Source organism: Clytia hemisphaerica, unplaced genomic scaffold (genome assembly GCF_902728285.1).
Source record: "Clytia hemisphaerica strain Z4C2 unplaced genomic scaffold, Clytia hemisphaerica genome assembly, whole genome shotgun sequence".
Taxonomy (NCBI): Eukaryota; Metazoa; Cnidaria; class Hydrozoa; order Leptothecata; family Clytiidae; genus Clytia; species Clytia hemisphaerica.
This window is the reverse complement of record NW_027103562.1, coordinates 3,174,391-3,199,908: the sequence shown is the minus strand read 5'-3', so window position 1 is coordinate 3,199,908 and position 25,518 is coordinate 3,174,391. Positions and strand designations below refer to the sequence as shown.

General features: G+C 36.4%; 1 protein-coding gene and 1 non-coding gene across 2 annotated transcripts; both read left to right on the top strand.

The window, feature by feature from the left end:
- Nucleotides 1-342: 342 nt before the first annotated feature.
- Nucleotides 343-25,518, top strand: LOC136800752 (uncharacterized). Its single transcript, XM_067057408.1, has 24 exons — nt 343-477; nt 1,156-1,204; nt 2,573-2,661; nt 3,095-3,155; nt 4,048-5,277; nt 5,923-6,111; nt 6,697-6,852; nt 7,288-7,388; nt 8,183-8,344; nt 10,607-10,717; nt 11,111-11,252; nt 11,787-11,929; nt 12,814-12,983; nt 13,494-13,625; nt 14,922-15,234; nt 15,509-15,671; nt 16,301-16,428; nt 18,582-18,721; nt 19,727-19,945; nt 20,031-20,285; nt 20,926-21,141; nt 21,692-21,848; nt 22,439-22,597; nt 23,380-25,518. Exons 1-24 carry the CDS (start codon nt 391-393, stop codon nt 23,644-23,646), a joined length of 4,839 nt encoding a protein of 1,612 aa, XP_066913509.1. The 5' UTR covers nt 343-390; the 3' UTR covers nt 23,647-25,518.
- Nucleotides 17,649-17,800, top strand: LOC136800812 (U12 minor spliceosomal RNA). The gene has a single exon (XR_010845759.1). It is a non-coding gene; the product is annotated as a U12 minor spliceosomal RNA (small nuclear RNA).

The window sequence follows — 25,518 nt, the reverse complement described above, 5'->3', positions numbered from 1 at the left end:
TGTTCAGGATGGACAGAGCTTTAAAATCAACCCTAGTTTGTAGGAATTATCTTTTAGTCTTGGTTTACCAATTCTCATTGATTAAAAATTTGATCGAAAAGTCAGACGTCACTTTGGAAAAACATTTCTGGTTTCGTAATAAGATTATCAAAATAAACAATGAATTCGATTTAGATATATTGATATATTCGTAGGCTATCCATTTCCAAAGTTTTGTGGCTGTAAACACACTGAATTAAATTTCAGTGGGCGTCAAACCAAAAAACCTACATTTTGGGTTTCACCGACATTTTGGGGTGCATACACTGTAGTATGTCATAGCTGGCGGTGCAGTGATTTTTTAATTAACTTTTAGATGATAGAAAGGAAAATTTGTTGATACTACTTTTGATGTTAAAAATGGATGCTGAAGTGAAAGAAGGTACAAGCGATAAAAATACAAAGGAATTGAACACTGTGGAAGACAGCTTGATTGAGGTATGTTTACAATACACCTTTTCTATGATTTGCCAAAAATGTTTCCTTGGGAAATTAATTTTTAATTGTTCTTTTCTTAAAGTTCTATTAATCAGAATTTTGTCAAATTTTCTGAAATGTTCTTGCTATTATGATATTGTAGCAATCTGAAAACTTTTTCGGAGCAAAGATCAATCAAAGTTCAAAGCTGAAAACCAACTTTCCCATATAAAAGCACAATTAGGTGCACGGGTGGAAGTCCCTCAGTTCTGAAAAGTTTAAATTAGGAGAAATGTGTATTTGTTTTGATTTTTATGAAAATCTATTATAGTAAATCACTGACTCTTCTGATTTTGTCAAACAACTTACGTCGATAAGAAAGTAATTGCTTGTTATCTGTTTAACCTTGCCCCACCTCAGGCCTGTACGCTTGTATACTTTATAATATTAATAATGGTTAAGCCTCTTAAGCAAAATAGCTGACTCAATATTTTGAGTTCAGTTTTATTTTAACTACTGGACAAGGTTTCTCAAATTTTGTATTGTAAAATTGAGATGACGTCTACAAAAATAAATTTTAGAAAAAAACACGAATCCTCTGTTAAAACAAATCATTTATACTCAAGGAAATATGCTTGACTTGTATACACACCTATTCGAATTATAAAGTTTGCTGATTTTTCCCCTTTTGTGTTTTAGGATGAGAAGGCTGCAGATGTTTCCATTGATCTAGGAGAGGAAACCCGTGGTAAGTTGATGTCATATCAGTAAATCATTATATTTAAAAGCAATATAGTATGCTATTTGCTTGAAAGGTTCCTGAGAGAGTGTGTCCAATTTTGACGGTTTAAATACGTTAGACTTTGGTCGTTTTGTTCAAATCAAACTAACAAGCTGTTAACTAGAAATTAAAACAATCAGTCAGTTTTTGTAAAAACAAGACAAATGTTTTTGGGGTATAAACCCTTTTATGTTTTGACTTGTTGACTTATTTTAAGGGGATTTTTGTAATTTACAGGCAAAATGTTTCTTGAAATACATTACTTTTAAGCTGCCTGCAAGACAGACCAATAGTATATTCCTGTCAAACTCAATTCCATGTAAGAGACACTAAACTAATTGCAGCACTCAAAAACTTAGCCTAATTGATCCATCTTTCTCACCAAGGGTTTCTTATATTTTCACTTGTCTTTTCGATACTGTTGGCAAAAAGAAAATTCCATATAATCTCCATACAAGTCCTCTCACAAGCTTGTCACGTCAGTCAAGGGTTGATAGGTGTATAAAAGTTATTTCTAAAAAAAAGGTTTGTTACTGAGCTTTTAGTTGCCTAGTGACAGTATCCAGTCAAAAAAGGGTGTTTCCTCTTGAATGGCCAGAAAACTATCTTTGTATTTAGTGATAAAAACGTTTTCTTTTTGGACCTACCCCGGTGGGGTGGAGGTCCTATAAATTAACCTGTGTTCGTTCGTTCGTTCGTTCATTCGTCTGTTACCAACTTTTCTCAGGATTGAATCATAGGAATCTTCTAATTTTTGGTACAAAGGTGCAAAATGGTGGTGACCAAAGCAAAATGTGACGGAGCCCAATTTTCGAGAAAAATTTTTTTGGGCAAATTTGGGCCAAAAAACGGCTAAAAAACGGGTTTTTTGGACTTTGTGAAAAATTGGATCATTATTTTTTTCTGATTTTTTGCATGAAAGTAGGGTACCATTAGGTTAATTATGGCTTAAGCAGATTTTTGCAAAAAGAATTTTGTTAGCTCAAAAAACGCATGTTTATCTATGAGTATCACTATTAATAAGCATACATCAATGTTTTTAGCCATATTATTATTTTTATTAGTTTTTTAAGATGAAAATGTCACGAAAGCGTCAAATTTTTAGCTTTTTTATTTCTTTTTCAAAAGTCTTTTTCAATAATGTTGATAGTTTCTCCCAATAGATATGCTTTCATTTTTCTTTATTTTTTTGTATTTTGACTAGTTATGTCTTATGTATGTGTTTCATTGTTTCAATGTACATTGATTAGTTTGATAACCAGGTAGGTCAATGGGGGCACCTGAAAAGTGGGCTGAAACCATGTAGGTCCATAAAAGTATCACTTGTTTTTTCAGAAAAACCTGGTTTAATGAAAAGGACATCCTCTTTGAAAGAGATTGTCGTTGAGTCACCTTCCCCCTCACCTTTGCCTGGAAAGGAAAATGTAAGTTACACCGTAAAACACCTATTAACGGGGGACTGGATCTTACCTGACAAACTCTAACCCAGCCTCCTCACGCTTCTAGGGTTTTTTTTAGAGAGTTAAATTTATTTTTTGGATTCGCTGTCAGTGATGCTAAATAGATAGTGTCTTTCAAGAGCATCGTTAGAAAATATTTTTCACCTAATTCTTTAATTATTTATTCAATTTTCCTGTTCTTTTTTGTTACTGTTCACAGTGGCCTTTTGTTGAAACAATTGTTGAGCTGTCTAAATATTCAATGATTTTTTTTGAGCCAACATTCTTCACCATTATTGTTACTATACTTGGCAATAGAAACTAGGGACTTCCAAATTTTTACAGACTTCTGAAAATTACTATTTTGATTTTACAATAAATTTTGTTGTATTCATGTTAACTTCTTCGAATTTCGAAGGTTGCCATCGACATTCCAGATTCACCACGAGAAGAAAAACCAGAACCACGATTTGATGAAGGTATTTTTATTTAAATGTATATTTTATTTTTGGACCCTTTTTTCCCATTAGACGCCTATGCTAAAAACTTGATTACAAGGCTTTTCAAACGATGATAATGCTTACTTCTTGGAAAAATCTTATACCTTAATGTCTCTCATATTGAAAACAGAAGATTGTGTAGTTAATGTTTTAATAATAATTTCTTTAATATAACAATAGCGTTCAGTTTGAGGTCGTTGTTGTTATTTTTTGCCTGCGCAGTTTGATTATTAGCCCGAGAGTGTCATTTAGGCCCGACGCGAAGCGCAAATGGCACTAAAGGGCTAATAATCAAACTGCAAGGGCAGAATTAATGACAACAACGAACGAAAGCTTAACGCTATTACTATTATTATCCATATCGGAAATTCAAACAACGTCTAGCGTCAGCCAAGTCTTTTTGCTTCAATGCAATGACTTCAACAAGTTTTGAGTACCCTTGCGAGCGGTCTGCAAATGACCAAAAAGTGTTTTTTTTCTGACGTCGGTTTAGTCTCACCGCTTCAATGCAACGACTTCAATAAAGTTCTGAGCGGGCCGCAAATGACGTTATCGCCCTATAACCAGGGCGGTTAATGATATTTCAGACTTCTGAAGCACGACGCCTTAGTTTTCTCAGCGATGGTATGACTATTTGAGTCATAGAATCTTTCAATACCGCCCGCCGTTCGAATCTTTAATGGCTTACTTAATGACCGCTATATGGATAATAATGTATGTTTATGAAAAAAATTAAGACTTTCTCACATAAGATGTTATGTTTTCCAACTATTAGACAATGATTTTGAGCCAAGTCTTCAAACTGCCAGTAGCTAAAAGAAAACGGCTTATTTACTTGTTTGATTTGATCTTTATTACGTTCATTAACTAGATGGAAAACCACCGTCCAGACCCACTAGTCCAAAGAAAGAAAGCTCAGATTTTCTTCCTGAGGAAACTATGGAGGAAGGGTTGGGAAGGCCTTCCTCTAAAGAAAAACGAAGATCACGACCAAGTTCAGCTGAGAAACTGATTGACCCACCAGCTAGAACGCCTTCCATCGAAAACCTGGCCAGTGAGGACAAATCATCAAGGCCAAGCTCCAAAGAAAAAAGACGGTCTAGGCCACTATCTGCAGAGAAAACTCCTTCAAGACAAGGCACCTCAGATGATTTGATCACCAAGGATGAACAAGCTTCTCGACCAAGCTCTAAAGAAAAACGACGCTCTCGGCCAACATCTGCTGAACAAAGTAACCAGCCACCATCGCGTTCAGCTTCCTCCGAGAATCTGATTTCAGAGGAACGTCCGAGCTCTAAAGAAAAAAGAAGGTCTAGGCCCCCGTCTGCTGAGCAACCATCAAGGACAGCGTCTTCTGAGAATCTACAATCAGAGGAAAGACCAAACTCCAAAGAAAAACGAAGATCAAGACCATCATCTGCTGAACAAGCTAGCATACCTGAGGAACGTCCTTCCTCCAAAGAGAAAAGAAGATCTCGACCAAGCTCTGCTGAAAATTTGATCACAGAAGAGCAACCCTCTTCAAGACCAAGTTCCAAAGAGAAAAGGAGATCTCGACCGAATTCTGCTGAAATTTTAGAAGAAAACAATGGTGAGGTCAGGCCAGAGTCTAGAGAAAAGAAAAGTTCTAGGCCATCTACAGCCGAAAAAAGAACTTCTAGACCTAGTTCCACTCAAAAGGAGACTGTCGCAGATGACCGAGATATGCCTGGGTCACGCCCAACGTCTGCAGATAGGAGGCCCCCTTCTACAGAGTCAAGTTCGAGACCTTCATCTGCTAGTAAGCGACCATCTTCAGCTGAGAAGCGTACCTCTCGCCCTGCTTCAGCTCAATCACAAAATCTGATTTCCCTTCCTGAAGAACAGTCAGTGAACAAATTTGATGAAGTCACAGTAGCAGCTGTAAATCCTATGGAAGCTGATGAGAAAATTGAAAGCGAACGACTGCACAATGCCGAAGCAGTGCTGGAGAGACCTTCGTCATCTTCGAAGGAAAGAAAAAAGAAGAAGTCGTCACGCTCATCAAGAACATCAACAAGTAGCTTAGGGAGAGCAGTCTCACCGACTGAGAAAAAGAAAGCTTCAAGACAAGAAGCGACAGGTACCGCACTATTTACTTAATTTTATCCAATCGTCTTTTCACGTGAGAGATTTTTTATCAACTGAAACATCAAAAAAGATCTTTCAAATCAAATCTGACTTATCCAAACATCTACCACAGACTTTATGATTTAGGAAATTACATTAAAAAAATGCACATAAGGGCTCCTAAAATGGAATCGAGGTGTCTTATTCTGATAATGTAGAACTAACAAAGAGTTTGTAGTAGATGGTGGAGTTTTTCTTTTATTTAAAAATTCAGTAGCTCAGTTCAAATGTATTATAAAACGTAGGTAACTTAAAAATGTCACAATTTTTTCATTAGCATCTGATCTTTTCTTCAGAACTGACACCACTGTACAACACCAGGTGTCTTATTCTGATAAAGCAGAAACAAAAGAGTTTTTTTTTTCATATGTGCTTGCGTGTGGAGTAAATGGTGGAGCAAGTCGTCCTTTCTATTGTTTAAAAATTCGATAGCTGAGTCCGGTAACTTAAAAATGTCACAATTCTCTCATCAATTTGTCTGTACACAGACCCAGTATCTACGACTAATTTCAAAGTTCCTTACCGTACTACGAAGCGATAAACGTGAGATACACTCTGGTGCAGAGTACTCATCAATAATACGCGATCTTATCTTTAGAAGTGACGCCACCGTACGACACCAGCGTAGAACGAAAGAAACGTGAAAGCATTTCATCACTTCACGAAGAGGAAGAACTACCATGGGCTATGTATAACAAAATGAAAACCAGAACTGAAGAAGAGAATGAAAAAGATGAAAATGAAAATGAAGATGAAGAAGATTCTGAGGATAATGACGGAAAATATGGTAAAATTTATCTTTTGTCTTGAAACACGATAAGGGTAAAATTTCGACAAAATTAAGACCATTACAACAATGAAAAAAAAATTTACAATTATTTTGACCCAACAACTGATTGGTTGCAGGTGACGTTATTGACTGATTTTACGTCACTTGCAACAGATCATTAATTCACCTGTTGTCTTTTGAGACATTTGCACAGTGAGGGTATAATTTTAACTTTAAAATCAATAGATAAGTAGGTTTAGTACAACCAATAAAAAACTTGATTTGTGAATAACTTTGAAATGTTCAAAGACCTCGGGCCCAACAGCTGATTGGTTTCAAGTGACGTATTGATTGATTTTTTTTATTTCACTTGAAACCAACCACTTGCTGGGTCTATGATGTAAAGTCAGAAGACATTAAAATGGTGCATCATACCAATGTACATTCAACTCCCTTTAATTCGAATCTTTATTTAATTCGTACTAAAACATTGGTCCCCTCAGCTTTCTAATTTGAATAAGACGTTTGGTCTCTTGAACATCGAATTAGAATGTGTCAACTGTATTGTTATTTAATGAAATGTATTCCCCTTTTCTCTTATAGTTCCTGAAACGAACGAAGACTTGCCAGATCTGTACGGAACTTTACAAAGTCTGGATACTGATGACATCGAGTTGAATATGAAGACATCTCCACCTTCCATTCTCACCAATGATCAACAACAAGAATACCAAAAACAAGTCCAAGATCTCAAACAAGGTACTTGTTGTCAACTTAACAAGAGAATGTATTTACATCTTTTGTTCTATATTGTTTTGGATATCACCTGGGAAAAAGATTAGTCCACTAGTTAGAGGTTTTGAATTCGGAGCCAAAGTCTTGGAGCTAACCCTAACTCTGGCGTGATAGACATAAAATCACGATTTTAAAGGGATTTTCCTAACGAATTTATTTAAACACAAACTACTTTTAGTGAATCGGGAAGAGCAAGGAAAGAAAGTTTTCCGTGCGAAAGTCTTTGTCCGCTAATTTAGTGTATCCGCTAATCAGAGGTGTCACCGTTAATTAAAGATTTTCTCAGACTAAACAGCACGGTGTTTTTGGGTAGAAAAGATCAATGAATATAAATGAACAAGGAGTTATCTTACTAAAGTCTACAATGATATTTTGTCTTTCTTTTCGAACTGATAACAGGTTTAGCAGAAGAGGAAATCAAAGTCTACCTGGACGAGTTTGAGCAACGAGTGGAAGAAGAAATTTTGATGATTGGTAATATCTCATTAGATGATGTTCAGGTGTGTATTTATATTATCATTCATTTTTAATTTTGAGTTTTTATGCTATCCCACAAAGCATCATGGTATCTGTTGGTCGCGTACACAGAACCAGCTGTATCTGGACAGCGCTAAGTACTCCAAATTGAAAAAGGAGGAATTCCTATTTCGTGAGGAGTAGGACCCGCTCCCCGATGTCGAAGGCTGGTATCGTACGATGATGATCAGTATAAGGATTTCTTTGTCAGCAAAAAGGACAACAACTTTTTGTGAAATTCCCTATAAATTTTTTCAGAAAAATTGTGCCAGCTTAAAATTAATATATAGAAAAATAGCACATAATACTGTCTTAATACTGGTTCTTCTATCATTTTGGGAAATTTTTATAGATTCTGTTTAATATATTGTTACAGTCTCTCGAATTAGCCCCTCCTTCTTCTTAAAAATATAAGTGTAATGATCCTGGAAAATCCGGGAATGAAATTATGCTTTTTTCATTGTTTTTGGGTTTTAAAATGACTCAAATAAAAGATTTTGTATTGGAAATTTGGTTAGATTGCGTTTGTAGGTTCATATCCTATCATATGATTGTCTTCTTTATTGTTTTTACTGGCCCTACTCTCCGATGTAATAGGTTCTGTACAAGTAAGCTTTACATTTTGAAAAAATCTTAAACATAAATGGAAATATGTCATACACCTAAAGGGGCCACACCGTTAAGGGTTGATAGAGTATATTAATGATACCGGTAATAATTTCAACAGAATTCGTTTGAAACAAGTTTCCAATCTCAAGACATTCTTACTTGTTCATAGGACGAGGAGAGACGATTACGTGAAGAACACATCACATTCCAACAAGAACAAGCGAAAGTTCAACGAAATCGTCAACAAGAAATTATGCAAGCTATGGAGCGAGCCAAGAAATACGTCATGAGCAAGTATAAAGACAAGTATAAAGAGCTTCGCATGCGAGAGGTAAGTAATCATTATTTAAAGGTTTTGTTTTGATATAAGTTGGTATAGTTTGCTTACTCATCAATTTTAAGTTACAAGTTTTTTGGACCTACCCCGATGGAGGTCCTATAAATTAACCTCTGTTCGTTCGTTCGTTCGTTCGTTACTAGCTTTTCTCGGGATTGGCTCATTAGTTTTTCTTAATTTTTGGCACAAAGATGCAAAATGGTAATGCCCAAAATGTGACGGAGCCCGATTTTCGAAAAAAATTCATTTCCGGCCAAAAATGCCGGAAATATGCCGGAAAAACCGGTTTTTTGGCATTTTCTCGAGATTTCATCATTAGTTTTTTCTGATTTTTTGCACAAAGATGCGTATTAGCAATGCCTAAAACATGGATTAGTCCGATTTTTGAGAAAAATTCTGGAAAAATGCCGGAAATATCCCGGAAATCGCCGTTTTTGCAGATTTTCTTTGGACTTTTTCCTTACATTTCGTTGTTTTTTCACACAAAAACATTATTTGTAGCAATGCCCACCATCAAGCATGGTTTAATTGTCAATAAAAGTGATTTTTGAAAGGCCGGAACTTTCTAAAAAATCGCCGGAAACAGCCTATTTTCGCCGGAAAAAAAAACGGTTATTACTTGAATTTCTCGAGCTGTACTGTTTTACTTTATATTTTTCATGAAATTTTGCACACTGATGCAAAATGGCAATACCTAAAATATGACAGAGCCTGATTTTCAATTAACGTACTTTTCCGGCCGAAAATGCCGGAAAAAATATGATGGAAAAAACCGGTTTTTTTGGCATTTTCTCAAGATTTCATCATTAGTTTTTTCTGATTTTTTGCACAAAGATGCGTATTAACAATGTCTAAAACATGGCCTAGTCCGATTTTTGAGAAAAATTCTATTCCGGTTGAAAATGCCGGAAATATCCCGGAAATCGCCGTTTTTGCAGATTTTCATCGGACTTTTTCCTTATATTTCGTTGTTTTTCACACAAAAACATTATTAATATCAATGTCCACGATCAAGCATGATTTCAATTGTCAATAAAACTGATTTTTGAAGCCGGAACTTTCTAAAAATAAAAATCGCCGGAACAGCCGGAACAGCCGTTTTTCGCCGGAAAAACGGTATTTCTTGAATTTCTTGAGCTTTACTTTATATTTTTTCATGAAATTTTGCACACTGACGCAATATGATAATACCTAAAATGTGACGGAGCCCGATTTTCGATAAAACATTTTTTTCCGGCCGAAAATGCCGGAAATATGCCGGAAAAACCGGTTTTTTGACATTTTCTCGAATTTTTATTTTTATTTTTTCTGATTTTTTGCAGCAGAAAGAAAGATGCGTATTCGCAATGCTCAAAACATGGCCGAGTTCGATTTTTGAGAAAAAATTTTTTCCGGTTGAAAATTCCGGAAATCGCCGTTTTTGCATATTTTCATTGGATTTTTTCCTTATATTTCTATGTTTTTCACACAAAAACATTATTGATAACAATGCTCACCATCAAGCATGATTCAATTGTCAATAAAACTGATTTTTGCGACCAGAACTTTCTATCTATTTTTTCCCTACAACCCTTCCCTCTCCCCCTACCATCAATCAATGATGAATTTCTTGCGTTATGCATTTTCGCTAAACGCTATGTTTTCTGACTGATTTTTTTTCATTTTTCTCCTTGCATTGCTATCTAACTTTCATCATCAGGTAGGTCCATTCAGCATCTAGCTTGTTCACATTGAATTGACACGGATATTTAGCAAGATTGGTTAGAAAGTAGAATCGCTTAGAAAGCGATTTTTTTATTCAGCACAATATAACAATAGGAGACATTGACCTGATATAAAACATGTGCATGTGTCTGATCAGGTTTGATATAAAACGGGAACACTAATGTAAAACTAAAACTATTAACATATAAACTCTCTGTCTTATTAAAAAGCTACCTGATATTTTTTCTTCCCACTTAGCCTGTAGAAAAGTACTGCATCACGAACAAAGGCTGCAAGAAACACGTTCTTCGTTGCGAAATATTAACTTTGTCTATGCGTCTCATGTAATAGTTCTACTTTTTCGAGTCTAGCGCAACCAAGGAATTGAGGCAACTAAATTGTCTGGTACAATTTGATTGATACCGTGTACCCTTGTTGACATTTTCTCATAATTATGTAGATATCCCGAACGTTTGAACGTCCTACATCTAAAGGCACAAAGATACGTCTAAAGTTACACTCAACATAACATGATGCTTTCACCTTTCTCAGGAACACTTGATGCAGAAAGATCGTTCTTACAAAGACGAAATCCATCGTGCATTCCGAAGATCAGAAAGTCAATTGCGAAAAGCTTTAAAGCGAAGAAAAGCCGAAGTCAAGGTAAAATTTATATTCATTTTGGCCATTTCGAGAATTTTGAGCATCAATTTTAATGTCAAGTTTAACTTATTCAATATACTGGAATGTTCCTCGTCGAATGTACGGCGGCCTGGCATCTACCAATTGGTTGTCCGGTGGCAAATTAAAATAGGAAGCAGGGAACCTTTGATTTGTGACTTTTTGTCCTCGCTGAAAATAAACAAATACAGCAAATGCTGTGCTATTTTTCCATTTTCACTGAATTTTCTAACTTGAAAACAATGAAATTCAAAATCCCCAGCCATAAAAAGCATGGGAATATCAATCCCCATCGAGTTTCAGTCCGTTATTCCTGACCATCATTGGCTGAAATCCTACAAGGCGATGTGTTATAGTCTTCTTTTCTCTCTTTAGACAATGTACGGCGATTTGACGTTCGCCGATGGGCAGTACGGTGGTAGTAAAGGACGCCGTTGGAAAATCGATTGGAATCGAGCACCGCAACCGATTCAAATTCGATTGAAATGTCTTCGTGGAGTTAAGGACAAGCTTCCTGGTATGCGTTCTTTATACGAAATTCTTATGGCTTTAAGCTCTTTTATTGCCACAGTACCAATTATATTCGTTAGTTTTCAAAAGGTACTTGTTCTTGCTGAAAGAAGCGAAAGCGTTCAAGTTATATCTGTCATTCTAAATTTCAATTTCATAGCCAATCAAATGAGAAAACCATCTCTGGATTTTCTTTGATTTGTTTGTCATGTTTTCAATTACACCCAACTTTTAACTACTAAAAAATTATCTTTAAATGTAATTCTTTTTGTTAAAAAGAAAAATAGCATACAAGTTTTTTATTCTTCTTTACAATAAACTATCGTTGATTAGAACTTCTATGTTATTCAAATATTTCTATAATTCGAACTAAGTTCCAGTCCCCGTCAAAGAGAAGCCGGCTTAATTTACTTTTTATAATATTTTATAATCATCGAATCTCTCTGTAATTCGAACAAATAAGATTCCCCGTCTGAGTTCGATATAGCAAGATTCAACTGTAATTATCTAATTGAATGAGATTTGCGATTTTCATATCCAGGTTCACGCTACGTACTAATGGTTTCACTGTACAATCGACTGGGTGGGAACGTCATGAAATGGTCCAACCTTAAAGGACAGCAATGGGGAGGAGCAACTCTCCCTGTACACCATGATGGAGAGTTTTTTAACATCGAACTTAAGGTGAGCTCCTAGGGTGTGGCCTTCCCGAATATTTCTTGAATTTATGATATGCACCAATGCAATGTCTTCTGACATTACGTCACAGAACCAATAGCTCATTGGTTGGAAGTGACGTAAAATCAGTCAATACGTCACTTTCAACCAATCAGCTATTGGGTGGAACGGAAGACATTGCAATGGTGCATATCATGAATAGGAAGAGACCTTATAAAGGAAGGACTAAGCAATAAGAGTGGGTCGATTTTCAAAGAATTAAGGGTTTTTATGATGATGTGCAATAAAGCTTGTTCTTGTAACTTTAATTTTGATAAATTTATTTTTTCAACATTGAACTGAGTTCCCTGTAAAATGCAAGAAGCTGGCCTTCCCGAATATTTCTTGAATAGATGGGTAAGGAAGAGGCCTTATATAGGAAGGACTAAGCAATAAGAATGGGGTACATTGGCAAAAGACTAAGAATTTTTTGCGCAATAGAACTTGTTTTTTGTACCTTTATTTATTTTTACCAGTAAATTTTCTAAAAAGGATGTTTTCAGGTAAAAAGGTACAAGGTTTAATAATCCAATTTATGGGATTTTTAGAATTATCATATAATTTAGGCCATTTGCATGCAAAGGGGGGGGGGGGTAAATGTTATCTGTATGGGCTCGATACAGTTGTTAGTACAATCGTCATATATTCAATTGGACTAAAATTTTAAATTTCTCTTCGAAATTTGTCGCTGAAACGTGAAAAAACACACTAATATCAGTAAACATCAATACAAACTCGTACCCACTGTCTCCGGGTATTTTTCTTGAGAACACCAAGGAAGTATTATCTTTTGGGTGAACAGTTATTTAGAAAGAGCTCTTCGATTTCAATATCTAACCATGTATTTTCAGTTGGATCAAAGCGTGTTCACAGTGTGTCCATCAAAACCTGACATGCTTCCCGGAATGGTTTTGGTTTTTGAATTGTTCATTCTTCGTGGACCGGTCACTCCAACTGATAAAGTGGTCGGGTGGGGTTGTTTTCCTATCTGTGATGCAGAGTTCAATGTTATTGAGGGAAAGTAAGTTCTGGGATTTTTGAAATATTGCTGACACTCTCTTATTCAACGTCCTATTATTCGATACGCTCCACTGTCAACAAGAAACTTCCATAAACGACGTTCGACTATTCGGCACGTTCCATTATATCCATATATTCCACAATATGGAAAGTCACCGTCAAGTAGAAACTCGCACAAACGGCGCTCTACTCTTCGATCGATTCCCCTTGAAAATCGAATCAGAGAGTGTATACTGTAGTTCCTGTTAGAAAGCAATACTTACAATACAAATTGCCAACCTCCTTCCCTAACTGACGAAATATACAAAGAAACAGTAATGTTACGACATGGACCCTGGGATCAACAATACGCTCCACTTTTTTGCCCATGTTTCCACTACTCGCTTAAAATTTGCTCAGGTAAAAAATATCAATGCTGTGGGGAGATAATAGACCCTGGGATCCACAATTAAGCCTCCCCTTTTCTCTAATTTTTATAGATTTTCTAACATTGAACTATCTTCTCTTTCAGATACAAAACACCAATGCTACGGGGAGACATGGACCCTGGTATCGACAATTTCCAAACCATCGAAAAATTGATGGCCACTGACCTCGAGCATTGGTTGTGCAATTTCTACTTCGAAATCATTAAACTTCCAAGGTAAAAAGATATACTTAGAAACAAAATTATTTTACTGGTCCCTGCTTAGAAAACGGGTACAACCCTGGTATTTAATTGTCAATATTCCTAATATGCAATATTACAATGTCTTCCACGGACCTAACAGCTGATTGGTTGCAAGTGACATATTGACTGATTTCACGTCACTTACAACCAATCAGCTGTTGGATCCCTGATGTAATGTCATTGCAATGGCGCATCTCGTGAATTATCTATTCTGAAGTAATTTTTGAATTCGAATTAAGCCATGAGAGCCGTTTTTGCCTTTTGCTTCCAAAACAGTCAAGAAATTCTTTAAACAAATATATATAATAGTATGAAAATAAAATGTTTTCTCCTGTCAGATCTACAAATAACAAAGAATGGCCGAATTCTTTTTCCTCTTAGAGAGACGATGTTATAATGAAAGGGTAATTAGTCCTCTCTGGGTCCCTCTGTCTTTATCCTGGCTTGGGACAGGCTGACTGTCATTCAAGACAGTCAGGCGACATTACCCCAGCGGCCTGTACAAGATGACAACAAACTCCAGGTAGACTGACAGGAGAAGAAAACAAAAAATGAATATATATATATTTTTTTGAAATATTTTTTGACTCATATTGAGTTACTTCTTTCCATCTTAACTCATATTGAGTTACTTTCTTCCTTAAAGTCATTTTAGATCACTAGTTTTACATTGACGGATTTCTATGTCATCATATTTTCCTTTTCCACTCCAACCTGATTGATTTTCTGTATATATATATAGTCTAGAAGTATAAAACCTTCAACTACTCAAAATGGAAACAATAAAGACAAAAACCCACAAAACAAAAAGACAATACAAATACAACAAAAATCTAGAATGAACATTCACAGAAAATCAATCAGGTTGGAGTAGAAAAGGAAAATATGATGACATAGAAATCCATCAATGTAAAACTAGTGATCTAAAATGACTTTAAGGAAGAAAGTAACTCAATATGAGTTAAGATGGAATGAAGTAACTCAATATGAGTCAAAAAATATATTTCAAGAAAACACATTATCTGTTCCTCAGTTTTCGACCTACACAGGATTTCTATTATATATATGAGTAATAGTCATGTACCTTGACGAAAACACTACTTCTAGGACCTTTCCTGAGTATGGCCAATATTTGACGAAAACAGAAAATTTAAGATTGATGTGAAGATCTCGTCTAAATTTTGGTAGGATGCTGACGAGAATCAGTCTATACCTGGGTCGTCTTTTTAAATTCATATCAAGCTTTAGTTTAATTTCTCTCTTATTTAGATACATGGCCGGGCAGAAAGAATATGAGGTCGAGCTCCAATTCACCGCCGGTTTGCTCAGTTCACCAGACCGAACACGCACCAATGAAGAAAACATCGATGGAGAGAAAGCCATCTTCGGATCAAAATCGGACATCCAATCCCAATCCAATTCTCGATTATCTTTCCGATCAAACAGTATTACTAGCTCTAACTTAAAGATGGACGAGACAAATTCTGAAGCAAGTACTTCGAAAGAGAAACCAAATATTTTGGTGGTTGACTCACAACAAGCCGGAAGCAGTTCAGCGGGAAGTGGAACCAGCGTCCGAAAGGTGATTTATGTGTTTAATTTACTTTTGGGAAGCCTGTAGACCTCCTTAATGGTTGGATTTGATTAAAATCGGCAAGCTTGTTCCCAGTTCTGCTCTTTTATATATTGAGTTGACAAACATATGGAGAAAGCAAAATTATTTTTTGGGACCTGAGATTAGTTTGTCATTACTGCTACAATTACGCCTCAAAATAGTTTGGAAACTGCTGGAGTTGAGTCCATTGCGGTGTGTACGTTTGACTAAATGACACTCTTTAACTGTATTTTCCACACAGGGAAGCCTGATGCATGGCTCGTCCATCCAGATGTTCCGCGCGGAGAATCTTTCAGCTGATCTTCGTAAGCGGAAACTGTCCGATGCGGGCGACGATGAGGAGGAGCCGATGATTCGACCCATGACGAGTGTAGCAGCGTCACGAAAGTTGGTTGAAGAGAGAGGTGACAATTTTATAATAATAAATCTCTTTTACCACCTATAAGACATATAAGACTATAAGGTACATCTAAGGAAAAATATATATATCTTTATGAATATTTACAGTAATAAAATAACCAGTAAGCAGGGACGGCACAGAAGTGTGGGGGGGGCAAAGGAAGTAAAAAGGGTGATCAAGGGGGTGTGCCTGATGTCCTTGCTCGCTGGACATGTTTCTCTAATAGATTTAAATGAGATACGACATTCAATCTCATGCCAGTTTTCTATTTTCAAAAACACTGAGTTTGAAACCCAAAGAGCTAGAAAGGAATTGTGTGAAAACCACGCGTTTTGGATGGGAAATATGTGGCTTCATTTCCCATTCAACATTTTTTACTCTAGTCCCGAAGCTTTAAACTCAATGACTCATGAATTAGCATTCTTAATCCCCGTTTGAGTAAACATCCGTTCAAATTTTCGTCCCGTAGCGTCATTTTAATTCTGATTTTTATCACAACATTGAGATAAACAAACTATTCGAACGCGACCTTTTAGAAGCTTTTTTTCATTTCAAGTTTTCGATATTTCAACAATTTAGATATGATTTTTGCCCGAAAATATCTCATTGTAATTTCTCTTTTCTTTTCTTTAGGTCTTCAGTTATCAGATGAGGAGGATGGTCATTCGAGTGGTACTGATTATGATGAGAACGATATATATGCCGTCAAAAAAACTGAAGATTTCAAACCTGTCAAAGGTCAACCAGGAATGTTTTATAAGGTACGCCCTTTGTACGCCCCCCACCCACTCTTACTCCCTCTGATTCAACTTTGAAGGAGTTTTACCTTAAGTTTAAGTTAATTAGTTTGGTATAGGTGTGGCTTTCTCCTCAAATCTTTTATATTTCAGCGCAAAGAGAATAGAGGATAGACTCCCATTCCACATTCAATCCCAGTTTCCCTGACAACCACCATATAAACATTAATAAATCCCATTTTCCATGGGAATAGAAATTAGCTGAATAGCTGAAAAGGCTTTCCATTTTTTCACCCTAGCTTAAGAGCGATACGCTCTGATTTTGACGGCCGAAAGGGAAGAAACCGTTTAAAAAATGGATGCTTTCCAAATTTTAACAAAACTTTGACCCTGATAGACGAAACTCAAAAAAACAATAAAAATGTACTGATTACTGGTTCGTAAAAAAAGAATGTATGGAAAAGTGTTCAGAAGTGAATCTGTCGTTGTTTATCTATTATGCAGAGGCCGTCAAGAAGACAAAACAAAACAAACCAAGCGTCCTCATTTCGATTGGTATTGTTTCTACAACTTGACTCAATTAGTATTTCTGCGTGGTATTGAACAAGCCCGAGTCCTTTTCTCCAATTTTCCTTGATTTTCTAAACCTTTTCGCAAAGACAGCCAACACCTCTTCGTGTTAAGCCCATCACTAAGATGGAGAGTTTTTTTCAATCTCGTGACACCTTTTATGGAAAATGCTTGCTCTCCACCGCTGATGTTTTTTACCTTCTTCCATTTTACTCCCTCTGTTTATATTGAAAATGCTACGCCAATGCAATCATTATTTTGCGCAAACATGAAAATCTCCTCCTTTCTGCAAAATGTGTGTTTGTTCTTCATTTTGCGTTCGTTTTATGTTCGTAAGAACAATTTTATAAGAACACCTGGGTATGAAAATATAGGAAACAGTGCTTTGAAAACGGGAAGTAAAAAGGAAAACGGAAGATGGGAAATGGAAATGGAAATGGAAATGGGAAAAAGGAAAATGAAAATGAAAGGGAAGATGAAGAGGAAAAAATGTACATGAACACCGATGATATTATTATTCTTCGTCTTTTGTTCTCAATTTATAATTCAAAATTACTACGAAATAGAAATCGCAACTTTAAATAGACTCAATTGTGTAGCAATCTTATGTAGTTAACACCACAATCAATAAAACAGTGTTCAAATACTATTCAAAAATCTAACTTTCTTTTCGGTAGCCTTAAACTTATGAGTAAGGAAAATAAATGCCTGGGTGACGCCGGGTATATGCATTACTTATGCATTAATAATATTTGGAGGGTGGCAGGCTGCCCTTGGGCTTGACTCGCCTACTTCTGCGAGTCGCCCTTGTTTAGGCGGCCTCCATATAATAAAAGTGAAAATACAAATTTAAAAGCAAGAGTAGCTTATACAGACCGGTCAGTGTTTTTGTGAAACGTAAAACCAATTTAAAGCCATTACTTTTGAGTGTATTAAAGTAGAAAATGGATCATGCTCAAGCGGAGAATTTCTATTTCTTTTGCAAGCAATTTTCTTATAAGAAATACAAGAAATTTTTTCTCTTTACTCGAAATTTTTGAGCCGTGTTATAACTTTTAGTGTTTCCTCCTTTCAAAAGAAGCAAATTATCACGCTCATTTTACAAGCTTCATTTTTATGAGAAACCTATTTAATGATTTATTCTATTCCATCTGTTTATGTTGCTTCGTTACCACGTTTGTGAAAGTCTTTACACAGGGCAGGCACTGCCAACTTTCCAAGGTCGAGGGTCAGAAGGAGTTTAATGGCATTCTGGTGTTCATTGATATTCTATTTTGATACACACTTTCTTTTATAACATTTTCTTTTATGAGAGAGACAAAATTTTAAAAAATTGTGTTGTCCTTAACTTTTTGAGTTTTAATGTTCTTGAAATGCTCTTATTTTCAGCTTTCTGCATGTCCTAAAACCTTCTCAAAATATTCTTAAAAATTTCTTAGCCTCAAAGCATTAAATTCTGATATACAATGTTCTTACAAAAAAAACGTACATGTTTAACATCAAGTTTCATTGTTTTCAAAAGAATATTTTTGATAATATTTCATAATATTTAATCATTAAACACTACAGTAGACCTCAAAATAATTCCGCTTTCTCTTTCTCTTTAGGTGCATCACAACACGCCCTCTGATGTTTACGCCCGCAAGATGTACACCATGCTCCCTAAAACGCCCTTGCTATCCAAGCGTAAAGTCAAGAAGAAACTGACCCATCTGGAAGAATTGAATACTCATTCTTTCACAGTCAAGTAAGTTTACGATGTCTTTGAACCACAGTAAACTCTTCCTTATTCCAACCTCTTATGCACCTTTTCGACCGTAGCCGCTAATTGCCGCACGGGCATCCCACTAAAACCGTCCCAGTCCTTTTTTCGCGCCTATAGACAATAGAAAAATGTGTCAAAAAAGGATTAGATCGAGTTTAGGGGATAATTAAATAATTAAGTGACACACACCTGACCGCACGACTACGGTCGAAAAGGTGTTGGAATCTTTAACTACAATTCGATCTTGTTTTCAGTTTTTAAATATTCTTCAAGGAGAAAGCCTCTTAAGATACTTTCTTTAGTTCGTCCATTTGCTATGTCTGGATTTTTGTTATCTTTGATCTCCATTGTGAAGGCTTTCTTTAGTCACTCTTTTCGCTAGAGGATGAGCCAAATCCTAGCTTTCTTTTTAGAAATACTCAAAGATTACTCAGACTTATTCGGATATGGGGCTCTACAAGAGAGTACAGTGGATTCCCGCTATAATTCATCTCTTCAAAGTGAAGAGAGAACAACCTACTCAACCTATTAATTTTAAAGGCCGAACGGCTAGAGAGGAATCTACAATCAAGAAAAGTGAAACCTTTAGATTTATTTGAGATGATGATTTTAATCTAGCGCTTCCTTTATTTCACGCAGAATATTTTTCGAGACCTGGCGATAGAATTTATTTTCAAACCGTTGTGTCTTGAGCCAGCAGATTCATGCGTTTTGGGCGAGAAATACAGTTGATTCTCTCTAATTCGATCTTCAAGTGACCAAAAGCTTTCTTCGAATAAGATAAAGATTCGAATTAAAGAGTATTTTACAAGGCTTTCCCTTGACGGAAACTGCAAATTAGTTCGAATTATAGAAAGATTCGAGTAAAAGAAGTTCGATTTAGCGAGAGAATTGACTGTAAGTGGTTTTATTTCTCATCCAAGAAACTCACTCCTAACTCCTTAACTCTCAACTCGATGACTCTAACCCATCTCTTTTTTTTCGCAGAACACCGTGGTCGACAAAAGGTCGCATCGATCATCGTGGCACACGCAAAGTTCAATACATCACACGGATGTTGTTGACCGAACTCGGTATCTCTCAAATCAAAAGTCGACAATTCTGGGCTATGATTCTCATGATTTTGGTCACTTTCTGGATAAGGCTCTACTTACATTACGTTGGACAATGGGTCACTTTGATCGCTTTCGCTATACCTATTAACCAGTAAGTAGTGATGTAATCTTTCTATTTATGATGTAACCCTGCTTGATCTGATCATCCATAAAAAATTATCCATTTTTCTTTGTAGATTCGATTTCCTCCCGTACACCGTCAACTTGAATTACCAGAACACATTGCTTCGAACACGTGAAGAGTTAGCCTTGATTGTGATTGGTCCGTTCACCGTCATCCTCTTCTTCGCAACAATGGTTGCCATAGCAGCATTCATACAATTCCTTTTCGAACGTTTTCCCAACATTCTTTCAAGATTCATCATGGCTTTTGGATTGCAATGCGTCTTGGATCCCATCTTTATATTAATTGTGGACAGTGCCATGAAAAGGTTGGATTCTTAACAATCGGTTTAAGATTCTATACACGTTTTTTTTTCAAAGCTAATCGCACGGCATACTCTAGGTTCTGCCTCCTTCCAAAATTTGATAGAACCCCACTCAAAATCGGGATGTCATCGGGATTTTTCCCACTCTCAAGACGTTATGCACCACTCATATTAACTAAAATGATACCCCCCTACTTTCTGCGTTTTCCAGGACACCTCTGCCCTTTATAAAGCGGGTGTTGTTAACTATGCACGGTTTTTGCCGTTCATCTAATTTCTCCGTGTTTCGACTTACTTGTGAGTGTAAAAAAAAACGATTTTTCAACAAAGTTCAAACAGCAAAAAAGGAGATCAAAGTTAGCCATACTAACCTCTGGTTCAGACGGCCCACTTTTCGGCCTGCCTATCCTAGTCGGTCTAAGTCAATTCATTGCCCTCTTTTGACCTCAATGACTTCTTTCATATTTTAAGCGATTTTCAAGCAAGCGATTTTTGCCTACTATTAACAAATTGAAAAGATAGGGTAGAAAATTGGCCTTCTAAACAAGGAATTAGGCTGAACGGGTGTTCAGCCACTCTTTCACATATCTGCTCATGTCAATTTTCGAACCCGCTCCTTATTACCTTTTCCTCTGTTCCACAGATACCAAAACAATGGAGGCACAGAATCAATCGGTGACGCGTTCAAACTATACTGGCATTTCGACCGTTTCTATAACAACGACAACGTCACATTATTTGTCAGTATTGCGTTGACAGTCTTCTTGTACTTTGTGACGACTTTCTGCGCAGGCGCACTGCTTTATGTGTATTTCTTGAAAATCCACAATAATGGACGTCTGATGGATGTTTATTGGAGGTAAGATGGTGTCTTTTGATTAGTTGCTATGGATACGGTTCTTGATTCAAATCCATTGAGCTACCAGGATTCCTTAGATGACCATAAAAAAGAAAAACGTGCCACGTGAACTTTGTGCTCAGGAAAGCACAGTGGAACTAATTCATGATATGCACTATTGCAATGTCTTCCACGGACCCAACAGCTGATTGGTTGAAAGTGACGTATAATCAATAAATACGTCACTTTCAACCAATTAACTATTGGGTGCATGATGTAATGTCAGAAGACATTCCAATGGTGCATATCATGAATTCCTCGATTAGGATACATTTAGGAGACGTTTCCCATACGACGTTTACAGAACACGCCCCTTCCATAATACTTTTATAACAGATCATCCATTCTGCACAAACCGTGCTCTGCTTTAAGTGGGATTGCTGAATGTGATGATTTGATCTGGTTGTCCAGGCAAACTTTTCATAACTGGTCGACTGAGAAAGTGAGAAATCTCCCTATCGATACGAAATACTCTTTTTGTGGAATGACCCATAATCCTTTGCATATTTAGATTACACGGTAAAGAGCAAGACTTTTTCGTACCGTACGATTTGGAAGTCTCGAACGAAGAACTAAATTACATTTGTCGGAAAGCGGAACAATGGAGAGGGGAAGAGGGCGAACGGAAAAAGACGGCTGTTTATGATTATATCTGGGAAGAAGAGGAGGTTTGTTTTCTTGAATTACACACTTCCTAAGTGAGGGTGGAGGAGGGTGGAAAGGTGTTGGAAAGGGCGGCCAATGGAGAGGGGAAGAGGGCGAACGGAAAAAGACGGCTGTTTATGATTATATCTGGGAAGAAGAGGAGGTTTGTTTTCTTGAATTACACACTTCCTAAGTGAGGGTGGAAAGGTGTAGGAAAGGGCGGGCAATAGACAATGAGGCTTGGAAAAGAAAAATTGTGATTGTTGGCCTCTAATTCATATTCTCCTCCCGTTTTTCTATTTTTGAGGGTGAGGGTGAGGGTGAGGGTGAGGGTGAGGGTGAGGGTGAGGGTGAGGGTGAGGGTGAGGGTGAGGGTGAGGGTGAGGGGCGAGAGGTATCTATGAAAAAGGGTGATTATTTATTAAAATCTGTATATCAGAGAACTATACATGGAAAGACTCGAATTTTTTTTATCAAAATTGTTGAATTTTATATCGAACAGAAAAGAAGAGACACTAACTGTCTGTCAAAGACTCAAATATGGCTTCCACCCTACACAAACAAAAACTAAACTCCACTATTTTTTGATAGCCTATTTCTCACTTTTTTTAAGATGGCGGATGAGATATGGGACGACCCTACTTCAGCGCATGGCAAGAAGACTGGGGCGAAAGAGACTACCACGCATGTCTCGATCCATACCCTTCATTTGGACGGTTTGAGAGAATTGTTCAGACATTTCTTGAAGTTGCCTGATGGTGCTATTGTGGAGGTGAGAGCATTTTTAAATCATCGAATCTCTTGACTTGATCTCCTTTATATAAAATGGGGCGCAAACCGGCCAACATGTTTGCCAACATTTTTGAACCAACATATCGGCCAACATGTTGGTACGGATTGCGGTCCTGCATTAAAAAAAACAAACAAAAAAACAAGCAGCCAACATTACGAAATGTTCATTCATTTGTTTTTGACTACCAATGAAGGGGACAAGCTGGAGTTTTTACAAGCTCTTATTTGATTTGGTTGGTCGTTAAGATGTAATAAAAGAATCTTATTACTTTTTCTAAAGAACGCGTCATCTCTATCACTTTAAATGATCAATTAGTGTAAAAACTCCAAGGCATCTCCAATGAAAAAGCATTCGAAAAAAAGTAAAAATAACGCTCGAAAACTAAAATGTTGGTCGAAATGTTGGCCATGTTGGTTACCTAGCGCAAAACGACAAACATGCCAATTTTGGCGGAAATGTTGGCCAACATTTATTAAATATTTAATAAATGTTGGCCAACATTTTTTGAGATTTCTTTCTTCTCGAGCATGTTGGCGCCTACCGCAAACCGGCCAACATTGTTTACACGGTTTGCGCTCCACTTAAATAACTTGACCACAAATTTTCGACACTCATTTTGGAGTAGTCATTGATATTTTTGAGGTATAGTCGAAAAGGGGGTTTAGATTGACGTACTCATTCATTACTTTCAATATAGCTTATCAATATCTCTTTATATGCAAACCACATTGTCTAAACAATCTTAATCTTCTTTTTCTCAGGTTTTCGGTGAAATGAACATCCCCGGAATCGATGAAGGTGTAAAACAGGCTCTCATTAAACGTACCACCTTCCAGACGCTCAATAACAATAACAACAATAACAACAACTTACGTAATCGACATTCATCACGTGCAAGCGTATTATCCTTACGTAAAGAGAACTTGCAACCACACACGGTTGCCACGGACGAAAGTGATGGTCTCGGCATGAAGTCATCGCCTGGTGATTATCTTTTGGGAATACCAGCTGCCAGCTCTCAAGTTTGAACAAGTTGACCTTGTTTTTATGTTGCACATTATGATATTACCCCAGTCTTCGTCCACTTTGAGTATGAACAAAATGGATAAGACAAAACCTGACAAAAAAAGGTTCATATAACGTCAGTTGAATGTTGAAAAGACGTTGTGGACAAGTTAAGTTAGAAGCAAGCAAATGAGACTATTCTTTTGGTTAGATATGACGTACATTTCCATATGATCTCCATTGACATACAAGTCTAAGACTAGACTGGCACGCCAGTCGGGCTGGAACGGTATCAGGCGGGAAAAGTGAGCGTAGGAGTTAGGTAAGCATAGGAAGAAATTTTGTCGGCGGCAAGGGCTCTCACCAACTTTTGCTCGCGTTCTCCTACGCAGCTCCTATTCTAGCAAACGCCCACCGCTTTTATGTTCCTGCCCTCTGACATGATTAATTAACAGACTAGTTTGCTAGTCAAGTCTAAGACTTGAAACAGGGAAGTAAAGGAAACATTACAATTAAAACTAAGGGGGTTATTTATATTTTAAATTTCATGCATGTTTCACTATAGCGACTCTCAGAGTTTTTAAGCGCCCTGTCAAATCTACTTTTGCTTTATTCTTGAACCTTAATCGATAATAATCATCCTTCCTTCCATCTGTTAGGGAATTTGAGTTTGCGACCCTTTTTTTTATATTTTAATATATTTTAATGGATGTTAATGATTTTATTATTTAACTTAATTATTATTTTACGAGAAAGTTATTTTAAATGACTTTAATCCTGACATTTTTTATTATTTTTAAAAACTGAAATTATTGTTATTATTATTAACCAGTTTTATTTTGAGACTTTTACAAAACTGAAGTTATCACGTAAGGTGTCACGAAAGTGCATGCTTGTTTTGTTATAAAACAATCTGGAAAATCGAATTGCCTGCTTTTTTCTGAGATTTTCAAAAGCCTTCATGATGTTTTTTCACTTGCGAATTTTGTAATATTTTTGATGTAAATTTTTTAATATCGGTGTAAAGTTGAGTATAATTATAATATTGATTATTTTTTAAGTATCGGATATTGTTATGCACTTTTATGTTTTTAATGGTGGGACCGAATTATTATATGTATTATATGAATGGGAAAGAAATTTAACTCTAGTTTAGACGGTCTAATTTTCGGTCTGTCTATTCTAATTTTAAATTAAAGTGGGCAGAAAGTTGGCTGTCTAAAGTCAATACGTTGCTATCTTTTGAAGTCAATGTAATGACTTCAATTTTGGGCACTCAACAAAAAATTTGGTCGATTGCTCGAATGCCTTAAAAATTTGCCGGCAACTTCTACGTAAGTAATAATTATAACAAGCGTCCTATATTCGCGGAATTGATTATATAAAAAGAACGATTTCACGATTGAGGTATAGGTATAAGAGAGTGTCCCACTGACTAAGTGCGAAAATAAAAAAATGTAGTGTTTCCGGAAACCGGCCGGGTGAAAACATAAAATTTTCTGACCCGGCCGCAGACTATGGGTTCATCTATATGGTTCATCATAAAGAAAATCAAGTTGACCGTGTTCAAGCTATCAAACGTCGTTTGGTTAGATATTCCCGCTTGTAAATCAAATTTTGTTTGTTAGTAGTTGATACATTAGAATTCAGGGCTTACTGCATACTGTTTGTACATAAAAATTATCTTTAAAGTTATATTTCAATGATTTTAAGTTTTCAAAAAAAGCAACAAACAAAATTTTTCCGACCGGCCGCATGAGAGCTTTTTTCATTCACCCGCATTCCGGAAACACAGATTTTTTAACTAATTTATATTTATGTAATAAGAAGATGATTTTGGAAAATTGAGATTATAACACAAACTCTGTAAAAAGACAATAACATTAAACCCACAA